General features: G+C 36.4%; 1 protein-coding gene across 1 annotated transcript in view; it reads left to right on the forward strand.

The window, feature by feature from the left end:
* Positions 1 to 12,726, forward strand: part of Trhn (tryptophan hydroxylase) — a 93,927-nt gene that overhangs the window by 69,616 nt on the left and 11,585 nt on the right. Inside the window, exons 10-11 of the mRNA XM_089108357.1 lie at positions 667 to 802; positions 10,890 to 11,016. Coding sequence (XP_088964483.1) covers positions 667 to 802; positions 10,890 to 11,016 — 263 coding nt within the window. The remainder of the gene's footprint in view (positions 1 to 666; positions 803 to 10,889; positions 11,017 to 12,726) is intronic.

Here is a 12,726-nt window from a genome sequence, read left to right on the forward strand (position 1 = left end):
TCACAATATGACTCTTTACACCATGCATGGTACGCTTCGTGGCATGTGGAGCACACTTATGCAGTGCTTGGCACCCTCCCTCTAATATAATGAAAGTGAATAGTCCCTCGATTCTGTAGAAGATGTACAATGCCAAAGAGAACAGCCTTTAAGGTATTGGTGTACCTTCCTCAAGGTAATTGGAAGGTAACTATACTTTTGCATTCTTAAAAATCAGAAACAAAGAAATGAATCCTCTCAGAAGGGGGTGAGTGTACTTCTAGAAAAAAAATAATTAAAAATACGTCTAATATTTTCTTTGGGCTGGTTTCTGACGGGGAGACATCCTGTCCTAAGAGCTACATGCTCAGTCACAATCCTGATAGATACAGTGATAGATAGGCTACATATCGATGGATCCATATATCCATATAACATAACCATGGATTCTTTTTGACACGGAAATATATAGACCCGACTCAATAGAGATTGTAATAATCCAATCATGCTTAAGGATGTTGCACGGAATAGATTGATTATACAATTGGAGCTTGCTGATATTCACCAGCTGCAGCGTAATAGTCATGTTTGATATGACTATTCTATTTGTCATCGTTCTATTCTGTTAATATAAATCACCAGCTACTCATGTTTTTTTTTTTTTGCACACTGTTTTAACATTTTCAGAGAAGACCGGATTTTCAGTTCGTCCTGTTGCTGGCTACTTGTCACCAAGAGATTTTCTGGCTGGATTGGCATTCAGGGTTTTCCATTGTACTCAATATATACGCCACAGTTCTGACCCTTACTATACACCTGAACCGTAAGTTGTTTTTTTTTGTTTTTTTATTAATCTAATCAAAGTTGGATTTTAGATTATTTATTACCTAAAGTTTGTGATTTTCATCATGATGTAGCTAACTTTTCCACTATTTTGTCTCTTTAACCAGTGTTGAAAAGACCAATTTACACGCAGTAACCCCATCCCCCAACCAAATATCACCTCATACAGCTTATATTCACCTCTGTACAGCCTCGCTCAACTCGATCCCAACGTATGTCGACCCACCAGCATAACTCAAGCACATTCAACTTCAAATGAGATGACTCAACCTGACACAGGCGAGCAGCCAAACAAACCAACTTCATATGACTGAACTTGAACTTTTAAGCTTTTTGGATAAATAAAGTAGACTAAGAATAACACTTTCAGCAAAGTAGACATAAAGGTTAAACTCTACGCGTCTTATAAGTCAAACAAAATAAACAAACAAAAAACAACACTTCTCAAAAAATGAAAGAAGAACAAGAAAACTAACAAAAACTAACTGGTAATAAGGATTTTAAAGTCAATCAAGATAAGTTTGTAAAAATAAATTTTTACTTTTTTCAGCCCTTTTTGACTAACAATTTTTTTCCATCTGATTTTCGAAACGATACGATACGAACTTATTATGTCTAATAACACGAGTTAAATGAGACACAAAAATATAATTTAATTATTCACACTTCCTTGTCACTTATTAAAATGAGACAAAAAATATTGTCGAAAAGACAATCTGTATCGGTCGGTAACCGCGGGCTTACACGGTTCCAGTTTCTTCTGGTGCCTTGTATTATACCCTGTTCAGGCCGGTTCGTGGAGGAAGACAACAAGCTTTTCAGTCCATTGCTGAGCCATTTAATGCCTTCCACTTTTCAATAAAATCACTTTATCCCCTTAGACCAGGGACGATCCTTAAGATTTTGAAGACAATTGTAAAAAAGTTATCGGAGGAGAATCGTGCCCCAAAACAAAAATTTTCCCGATCCATTAGGGTACACCTGGCCCTGAGTCTTATGGTCATGAGATTTATGTAGCTTTTGTTTGAAATCGGGGTTTCCTCAGCCCAAAGGCTTCTGTAAGCAAGTTTTAAATGAATTAAAAAAAAACAAACAGTTTTTGGTCCAGTTTTAAAGAACTCGTGCTTCTCTTTTTTCTTTTTTTTTGTATATTAGGTTCCATTGGCCCATAAGATTAAGGGTGTAACTTTTGTCGTAGAGATAATACCTGAAACTCAAATTCTTTTTGTGCGCATTAGGGTCCACTTGGCCAGGGGACTTTCAATCTCTAAGGTTCATTCTGTTCAGAGAAGAAGAGCTTGTTGGTCCCTTTCAGCACAAATTTTCAGACAAGTTTTAAGAGGGCCTGTGGCCCAACTAAAAAAAAAATATTGGCTCGTTTTTGGGCCCCGTTTTCGAGTGATTTTTTTAAGTATACCTAATCTAGTTCTTTTAGCTAAGTTTTGCATTCCAATTTTTAATATTAAAGTGCTTCCAATGTAATTTTCTAAGGAAACTATTGCTTCTTATGATCCGATTTATTATTACTATGTAGTTAACGACAATAGTAAGAATAACATTTAATTATTATAATATGATTTAGTAGCATTATTTAAGCACATATCCATCTCATGCTGATAAATTTGGCGGAGTATTATTTTATAACATTTCATTGTCTAACAAATTAGTGAAGTTTAATTCAAAAAAGGGTTATTATTTCAAATATACAATTTTATTTGTGTATGGTTACATCTTTTCTTTACTTTACTTTTTATTTAATATTCATATTTTTCTTGTTTTCTTTTTTTCTTGTTTTTCTTGTTTATCTTGTTTTCTTGTTTTTTCTTGTTTTTTTTTGTTTTTTAGTCTTTTAGCTTTTTCTATAATATTCTTTGTATTTAATATTCAAAGACCCTTCTTCACTGTTTATTTATATAAATTTAAAAAAAAAATCAAAAAGTATTTTTTTCAAAGAACAGTAAAGAGCCATATTAAACTTAATACCAGGAGAAATATTTTCTTATAATGATTCAAACTCAAAATGACCAGAAATTAAATCCAAAACGAACAGAAATTAAATAACAATCATAGCAAAAAAACAAACGACAGGTGCTAATATAAATGAATAAAGAAATCTTAAAAAGGGTAAAGCTTATAATGAATATCCAATTCAAAACTAAAAACGAACGAAAACTCCTACAAACAAGAGTTTGGCTACTGCCTTCTTCCCTAATTGTAAGAGGCTAAAGCCTGCTCCGTCATTTCCGTTGGGTTGAAAACAATATGTGTCTTGAACAGTCCTTGGAAAGAACTAATAATATACAAACTGAATATTTGATATATAATAATTTTATTAATGAAAGCTCAGCAGTTCAAGATTTCATTTCACTGCAATTTTTATTTTTATTTTCAATGTTGTAAGTATAGAGGAAAACATTTGTAATATGATTCGTTTTTACTAAAGTGCGAATGACGCAGTAGGCTTTGTACTTTTACAGTCTATTCTTCATTTTTCTTAATAATAAATCCTGCACATAAAACAGGAAAAATTACATAATCTACTATCCTTGCCCTGGGGGCTCTGGAGGGCATTGCACCCTGGTTGTATCTTCCTGAGACCTGGTGTCCACGTCTGTGGACATCCCCGTAAAATATTTTTTGTGCAAAGGCCTCACTATCTAGCAAAGGTTTCGTTGTTTCAAAGTGCTTTATGGACCTGAAATGCCATCTGTGATTTTTTTCAGACAGTTTCTGTGAATAAGGAGATGAAAACAAGCAAAGGTAAGAAAAAAGAAAAAAAAAGAAAATGGTGAGAACGAGTTGTGATAGTCTTAGATAATTTTAAAAGCAGTTAGTTTGATAAGTGCCATCTTTTTGGAACTTGGGAAACCTCCATGTCCACGTCTGTGGACAGGCAGTTCCAATCGAGCAAAAAGCTAGGGTTGATTTTTTGTAGTTCAAATCTCGATTCTAATGGGGATAGCAGAGGCCAGTGATTGTTTTATTTACTAAATTGGCAATAACCTGTTAGTTTTAAGCTTACTGAAGCTGTTTATTCATTGCAGTTTCCCTTGATGACGCCCTCAGAATGCTCGATGAGAGAAACCTGGACCTCTCTGATTTAGATGATGATGAGGAGTGGATCAAAAACCACTCTTTGTCATCTTCAGACTTCGATGATGAACCAGCTGTTGCTGCCTTTCCGTCATCAAGCACTTATGCTGTTCTTCAAGATGTTGTTAGTGAAGAATCTGATGATGACGTACTCTTAGCAACCCGTGCCAAACGATTGAAGGCTGACAAAAAACAGCAACAGCAAGTCTTGAAAGTTCGATCATCATTGTGGCCCGGACGTGGGCCCTGCTCATTTCCAGGACCACGACTACTGGAGTACAGAACAATTCTTTTTGCAATATTACCCGGAGAGCTTCTTCGAACGTACAGTATTTTGCATGAACTACAACTGTCAGTTGGCCCACCAAAAAAGCTTGAATGTAACTCCAGACGAGCTGAAAATTTGTGTTGGCATTTAAATCCTGATGAGGAACCTCAAGTTTCCTCGGTTCCGCATGTACTGGTCTGGGAAGCTTAGGGAGGAAGCCATATTGAAAAAGATGGGTCGAGATAGATTCTTCACAATCCGGTCGAACCTGAAGTTCGTTGTTAATTCAGAAATCTCAGACGAAGAAAAAACCAAAAATAGACTTTGGAAGGTGCAGCCAATCCTTGACAACTTCAGGAATATTTGTCTCCAGTTGCCACTTGACAGGAACTGTTCAATTGACGAACAGATGATACCCTTCCAGGGTATATCAACTCTCAAGCAATATGTCCGTAACAGGCCCAATCCGGTTGGATTAAAGGATTTTGTCCTGGCCAGCTCCTCAGGACTGATACTTGACTTCCAAGTCTACCAGGGAGCCGCCACCCTGGGAAAAGAGCTGGTAGCACATGACTTATCAGCTGGGATCGTACTGCGCTTGTCTGAGACCCTACCAGAAGGTACGTACTTCTATTTTGACCGATTCTTCTCATCTGTTAAGCTCCTCGACATGCTGGCTGAAAGAAAAATAAATACTACCGGAACTATCATGAAGAACCGTTTCGGCACCAACAGCCCAACGCTTTTTACCGAAACATAAATGATAAGAAAGGGCAGAGAAACCACTGTCATGTCTGTGCGCTCAGATAGAAAAGTAGCCTTGACCCAGTGGTATGATAACAAAGTGGTTCTCCTGTCTTCAAACTGCAAAGGCATAGAACCATAGAAGAGGAGACAGAGGTCAAACGGTATGACAAGCGCCAGGGGGTCTTACGTGCAGGTCAAATGTCCACGAGTAGTCTCCGACTACAACACCTACATGGGTGGGGTCGACCTTGTGGACTGCATGGTTAGCTATTACCGGTTTGAGACGCGTACAAAAAAAATGGACTGTGCGTCTGTTTCATCATTTTGTGGATGCTGCACTAGCCAATGCATTTCATGAGCTGAAGGGCCATGGCCCAGAAGTTTCTGGTGACCTCAAACAGCTCATTGACCTTCGTTTCAACGTGGCCGAGTGTTTGCTCAGTTCTAGAAGCTCAGAGTCGCAAGGTCAAGAAAATAGTGACGAAGATCTCTTGGGTGAAACTCAGCACCGTGTTTCGAGCGTGAAAAAGAGGCCAATCCCTCCACCACATGCCAGAGCTGTACTACATCTACCAGAATTTTGTGACTTGGCGAACGCAGCCCGGCGCAGAAGGCCTGGATGCTGCAAAAGGTCAAGATGGATCTGCTCTCAGTGTAAAATCATCTTTGCTTGACATGAGACAACAACTGCTTCAAGAAATTTCATGAAAAGTAATGTTTTGTTTTCAACGTTTTGACAAATCTTTTTTAATAGACGAAACAGATTTTTACTATACTTTTAGCTTGACAGGGACCCAATGTCCACACCTGTAGACATCCTCCAGAGAGATAGGTGGGGGTAAACTTTTTTTAGTTGATCAATGGTCAAAATTATTTTTTTTAAGTCAACTACAAAGAAATGAACATAATCAGAAAAGTATTTCTATGGTCAGGTCTCAGGAGGGTATAGTTACTAGACCCTTTGACTGATTTGAACTAAATCGCTTTTGCAAAATTTTAATCAGTGATGTTGGGAGGGAGCATCTAAAAAAGGCAGGGGGGCTGGTTACCCTCCGATAGCTCTTCAACATCTTCCTTTCCCTGAAATATTCAACTGAATAGGCCTATTCTCAGCTGTTCCTTAGATATTGATGATACGTCCATCAGCCCGCACACTGTGAGGGTTATGTCATCCTTACAGGCATAATTATTTGAGTTTTTGACTATTTTGAGCAAGGTGTATATTTCAAAATCTTGATGAAATATTTTTGGAGGGAATGCAACTAAAAAAGCATGGAAGGGGCTGGCGGCCCTCCAACCAATTTTCAATAGACCCAACATGTCCTGAAATTTCAACTGAATACCCTCAGACTGAAACTGAATCAACCTCCTTTTTGATAGACTGGATGCACATAGTGCCTTTTGATTTAGTATAATATACCCCTCAAGATTCTCCAAGGTTTCACCTTAATCCTGTTAGCCTTTTTGGATACACCCAAAATCTAATATTTCCCCTTTCCATAGGGATAAATCCTACAAGCAAACAGTGGGCAAATACCATAATTTACAATCCTTGCCCTGGGGCTACGAGGCTATGGCATTTCTGGAAGTACAGTCAATAGATCTTTAGACTAGTTTGGACAAAAATACTATTCCAAAATTTTGATCAATGCTGAGTAGAGGAGTACCTAAAAAGAGCAAGGAAGGGGGTAGGGGCTGATTATCCTAAAATCTCTCTTAAATATCTCCTAAACGTACCTTGAAATTTTCAACTTAATATCCTTAGTTGTTCTTTAGATATTCTTGATATTCCCTTTTTAACAACTAGCAAGCACATAGTGTTTTGATTGTGGGCGGCATCCCTCTCCACATTTCATTAAAAGTTGACCTTAATACCCTAAGCCTTTTTAGAGACCTAGGATTAAAAATGCGCTCTTTTTCAATCCTTATATGTCAAAAATTGACAAATTGCATGACCTATAGCCCTTGCCCAGAGACTGGCAGGAGGTTTGTCAATCCTGGAATTGTTTGGCGTAGTTATTTGACCTTTGAACTATTTTGAACGGAATGACTTTCGCAAAATGTGATCGGATACATTTGTGTTAAAAGGGCGTTAGGGTATTGGTTACCCTTTGATCCTTTTAACTTTCAAAAAAGGCACTAAAACTTTCGATTTCTAATCAAAGTTTATGCGACCACCCATTCCATAAAACCCTTAAATATTAAAAACAAGCAACTCGTATAACTTACTGGCCTTGCCGCAGGGACTGGGGAGGGTTCAAACCCGGAAGTGTAGTTATTTGGTCTTTGCACCATTTTGAAAAAATAGCTATCTCAACATTTTGAACAGATGTATTTGGGGGAAGACGGTATGAGGGGGGGGGACTGGTTGCCCTTTGATCACTTTGGACTCTTAAAAAGGAACTAGAACTTTCGATTTTCAATTAAAAGAGCCTCCTCCAAAGTTTATACGACTACACTTTCATAAGAACCTTATTTTTTAACAAGGAGAAACTAACATAACTTATAGCCCTTGCCCTGAGGGCTTCGGGCTTATCAAACCCGAAACCATAGTTGTTTGACCTTCGGACTATTTTGGACAGAATTGATCGGATTGGTAGATTGATGCCTGAACTGATCAGAATTGATTGATGGCTATATCAAAATTTGGTTAAGATGCATTTGGGAAAAAAGACAGGATGGGGGCTTTTTGCCCTCCGATCACTTTTATCTCTAGAAAATGGAGCTTGAACTTTTGATTTCAAAACTAATGAGCCTCTTCCGAAGTTTATGTTTAATAATGGTCAACTTGCATAACTTACAATCCTTACCCTAGGGCCTTTGGCCAGCTTTATCAAACCTAGAGGCATGTTAAATGTTTGCACTATTTGGAAAAACTGTCTGTCTCAAAATTTTGATTGGACGTATTTGGGCAAAAAAGGGCGTGGGTAGGCCAGGATTTACCAATAGGCCCACTAGGTCCGAGCCTAGGAGCGCAAAATTCCAAAGTGATTTTATTTCTTAACAAATACTGGACTGATATTATTTATCATCAAAGTGCCTGGTGCACTCCCCTGCCACGCTGTCTATTCACAAAAAAAATGATTTTAAAACGACACAGAAATTCCGTAGACACTTAGAAACTGGCAGATGTCTTTCAAGAGTGGCAGATGAGAGTTGAATATCACCTCTCTTTCATTACTTTTGGCTCATCAGTTGCATTCTTCTCAGTGCTTTCACTATCCCACATTTCTGGGTGATTTCCCATAAAATCTCGCAAAAACGGAGCGGCAAAAACGCTTGGGCCTAGAAACGTCAAAACTTTAAATTCGTCCCTGGGCGTGGGGGGAGGGGTTTAGTTTCCCTCTGATCACTTTCAACTCTCAAAATGAGCAATAACTTTCGATTTCCAATTGAATAAGTCCCCTCCGAAGTTAAAACGACCACCCCTTCCATATGAAATGGCTCCGGGAAGAAAAAAACAACATAAAATATTGAAGCTTTATGGCCTTTACTTTAGACAACATTATAAAGTTACCTCTTATTACTCTACTCCGACATATGGCAGCAAAATTCTTGCTGCCTCTGTTTCTGCATGTTAAATTTGATCTGAATGCCAAGATGGGATATTTTTGAAACAATCAAAACTCAATCCAGCAGAATCTAGTTATTTCCAGATAGATGGCAATAAAATACAGTTGGGTCTCAGAATGTTCTGTTAAAAGTTCCAAGTTTGAAGACCAAAACTTAATTTCAAAGCTAAAATTATACTAACGATTCGTTTAGATTTTTAACAAAAGTTAAAGTATCTGAAGACAAATATAAAACTAAAATTAAAAATTACTTTTTTCACTAAAACGGAAATCATTAGTTAGGACTAAAACTTAAATTCTGGTTTAGCTCTCTTCTGCAAAGCATGCTATCATTCAATTTTGTACATAAATACAAGCTATACGGAACTGAGATAGGAGCTAAGTGAACCTCCTTATATAAAGATATACAACTCTCTATATAAGAAAACTAGTTAGCAAGGCTATTTTGAAATTTTAGTGCAGTGCATATATTTTTATTTGTCAAAAATCAGGCAAAGGTCGCTTGAAATTAAGACTTGTTTTTAAAGCCAAATGAGGTGATATTATCATCGGTTTTGAAATTTATTACAGAAATTAGAATTTAGAAGAAATTTAGTACAAAGTGGAATACGCCATTGTGTCTCGTTTTTGCTTCACTCGTGACTACCTCTTTGCCTGAACTTGCAAAATGATCAGAGCAGTAATAAATATCCAAATCTATTTAATTTTTAACCAGGAGAGGAAGAAGCAGAATAAATGGGATCTTACATTTGTTATGAAATGGTTTGTATCGCCTGGTGTACCCCTGAATCCCTAATGGTGTACCCCTGAACATCTACAATCACTGTGTAAGATAATAAAGTGAAACAGTTGCTCAAGTGTTCTCTGTTCAGCACAAGCTTTGGGAGCCGTATAACTATTTAAAACCAAAAAAAAAAAAAAATGTCAATTAAATGTCAGTATGTTGAGAAGCAGCAAAGTAAATCAATTATTTTACTGAAGGTGAACTCTAAAAGCAAAAAAGAGTAAAATGTTGTTGTATGTAACTCCTCAACAACTATGTTTTTTGCACTCAGATAAGCTTTCGGGTGAGCAACAGCTGAACTTTGGCGTTTCAGAACAATATATTGCATGCAACTTGGCACTAACTATATTTGTTGCACCCAGAAAAGCTTTCAGATGAGCAGCAGTTGAACTTTAGCACTGCAGAACTTTATGTTGCGTGCTATTCCTCACTAATTATATTTGTTTCCATAAAAAAAGGTTTCTAGTGAGCCACAACCAAACTTTGGCTTTGCAGAACGTTGCGCTGCATGCAACTCATCACTAACTGTATTTTTCTGCACTCTGACAAGCTTTCAGGTGAGCAACAGCACCACTTTAGTGTTTCAAAAATTCATGTTGCAAGCAATTCCTCACTAGCTATATGTGTTGCACCCACAATTCTTTCAGGTGAGAAACAGTAGAACCTTAGAGCAAAGAGGGATATGGAAGTTATGAAGGTTGGTGGCCTCGCTCATATATAGTATAGTTTCTGTTAGTTTTGAATTTTGTATTGGTGCTTACTTTTATTTAAATAAACTACTTTTAGATAATGGGATTTTCAAAGGAATCTTGCTATCTCATTATATAATAGTTAGTATTTATATATTGTACAAATGTGTTTTATATTAGCTGATCAATACATATTAACTATTTTCCACGTTTCAATCTTTTACATTTGTTGCTTAAATTAAATGCTACTAATGCTACTAACAAATCATTGCTGCACTAAGCCACCCAAGAAAGAACAATTGCACAGACTCCTCCATCATCTCAATGTTTTTAGGGCTTCACGCTTCACTCTCTTCCGTGTAGTTGTAATTTTCTTTAAGTCCTCTTCTTACGACCTATTCTCGTATCATTTGAGGACGACCCCGGAAGAATAGCTAAAAAGCAAAATCTTTGGCAATCTGTCGTCCTCCATCAGTAGAATGTGGTCTAGCAACCCTAACCTACTTTCTTTGTAGCCCTAGATTTTGCATCACATTTTTTTGCACTGACATAATTGTATACGTAATAGACACATATTTTTTTTTTTCAGTTTGTCAAACATAAACTAGTAATTCTTTTTTTACTATCACAGAAAGATATTGGCTTCTTCAGAAATTTTAAATAAATTTTCTTATAGTAATTCCCTCGGCCCAAACAACAATTTGGCCAAAACTATAATTGTAAATGTTAAGTCATCTGAAAGTAGCCTTAAAACCAAGAAAAAAAAAATATCCATAAACCTTTTCTAAATGATTTAAAATTTCAATCCCGATGACAGAAATCGGCTGTCCTTTTCATGGTTGCAACCCATTACAAAATTCTACCCTTAAGTTTGACTTACCATGGCCTGCGAATTTGATATATTTTTTTTTCAGGGACTGTTGTCATGAGCTACTTGGACACATGCCATTGTTGGCTGATCCAAGCTTTGCCCAGTTTTCTCAAGAAATTGGACTTGCTTCATTGGGCGCCTCCGATGAAGAACTCAAAAGACTTGCAACTGTAAGTCTACCATTCTTTTTTTTTCAGTAAGTTTGTGACGTAGGCAATAACAAAAGCATACATTGATTTTATTAAAATGAAGATATGCAGGAGTCTCGGTATTTTAATGAAACTTAAACATACTTATCTTCCTGGATCAATTTTTAAAATCCTTTTTTACTGCTTGATTCAATCTTACGTTTCTTACTGTCCAATAGTGAGGATGTCAACCTTTCCTTCACTGTTAAAAACACTTTCTAAGGTTTACAATAAAGCAAGAAACCTCATTCAGGAAACTAATCGTTTATTAGATTATCCCATTACATGATCTTGAGTCACTATACCTTCTTTCACCCGGCCCCTAAGTGTTCCGCTATCTTTTACCTCTGATCAAAATAATTATAATCTTCACAATATGATAAATCATGTTCAAGTTTAATTTACTCCTTGTATAAGGTCATATTTTAATCCTCTAATGACATATCATATTGTTTGGAATAAGTTCCCTGAATCAGCTCAAGGGGGTCACTCATTCCGTTCGCTTAAAAAAAAATTATTAAAAATTCTTTGGCTTCTTAGAAGTTATTTTATCTATATTTTTATTTTTTTTTTTTTTATCATTTTTTTCAAGTCTATTTAATCTACTTAATTAATTTAGTCTATTTATTCTATTTATTTTTTCTATAGTTTTTATTTTATTTACATTTTCTTTTCTTCTCCTTTTGCTCTTCTGTCTGTGAGTAAGTGATCATTTTAAATTTTCTTTTATTTTTCATCTCTGAGTAAGTAACTCATTTGTCTTCCCCCTTCTTTACAGGCCAATGAGCCTTTGGGGGAATAGTAACATGTAATATTGTATATGTATTTAACGAAGAACAAATCTTATCTTATCATACCCCCAGCTTTGTGGCACCTTTTATTTAGTGCCGGGGTTTCTTTTGAAACAGTCCAAACGCAGTCTTCTGGGTGCCACTTCCATTGGGGGCATACTTTTTCGCGCATTATTGCTAACTAGATATAAGCTAATTGCTTATAGTTTTCCACGCGAGGGAAATTTGTAAAGCAAAAAATAAAACGAAAGGTGTTGGCTAAATTGACCATAGACGGCTCATCAGATCTTCTGGATTAGTTTAGTTGGCGACTCCCCCTGCTTTCTCATTACCATCATTAATAGGAAAACTTGAAGAACAAAATTTTGCAATCAAACAGTTCGTGGTAACGAACTATAAATGGAGCGACCCGGCTTAATAGTAATTGAAAATGTAAACAACGGAATTTTGATACCAATAGATATATCAAAAGAATCGGCTTATTATGCTGATTTTAAATATATAAGTGTCATTAAGTCTTACCGATCAAGGCTATGAGCCTGAGAAAATTTGCATGATTTTCGAAAAAGAGGGAAAACAACCCCTAAAAGTATTAGAATCTCAATGAAAATCACATTATCAGATTCAACGTATCAGAAAACCATAATGTAGAAAACCAAATTTTCAAGCTCCTTTCTGCAAATTTGGAATTCTGTATGTTTTTACGAGAAGAAAGATCACGGATGCGAACTTTTTTTTTTTTTTTTTTTTTTTTTTTTTTTTTTTTTTTTTTTTACAGGGGTGATCGTATCGGCCCAGTGGTCCTAGAATATCGTGAAAGGGCTAATTCAAACGGAAATTAAAAGTTTCAGTGCCTTTTTAAGTGACCAAAAAGATTGGAGGGCAACCTGGCCCCTCCCCA

The sequence above is a fragment of the Artemia sp. Qi Xiang Cuo genome, chromosome 2 (genome assembly GCF_049724085.1).
Source record: "Artemia sp. Qi Xiang Cuo chromosome 2, ASM4972408v1, whole genome shotgun sequence".
NCBI lineage: Eukaryota > Metazoa > Arthropoda > Branchiopoda > Anostraca > Artemiidae > Artemia > Artemia sp. Qi Xiang Cuo.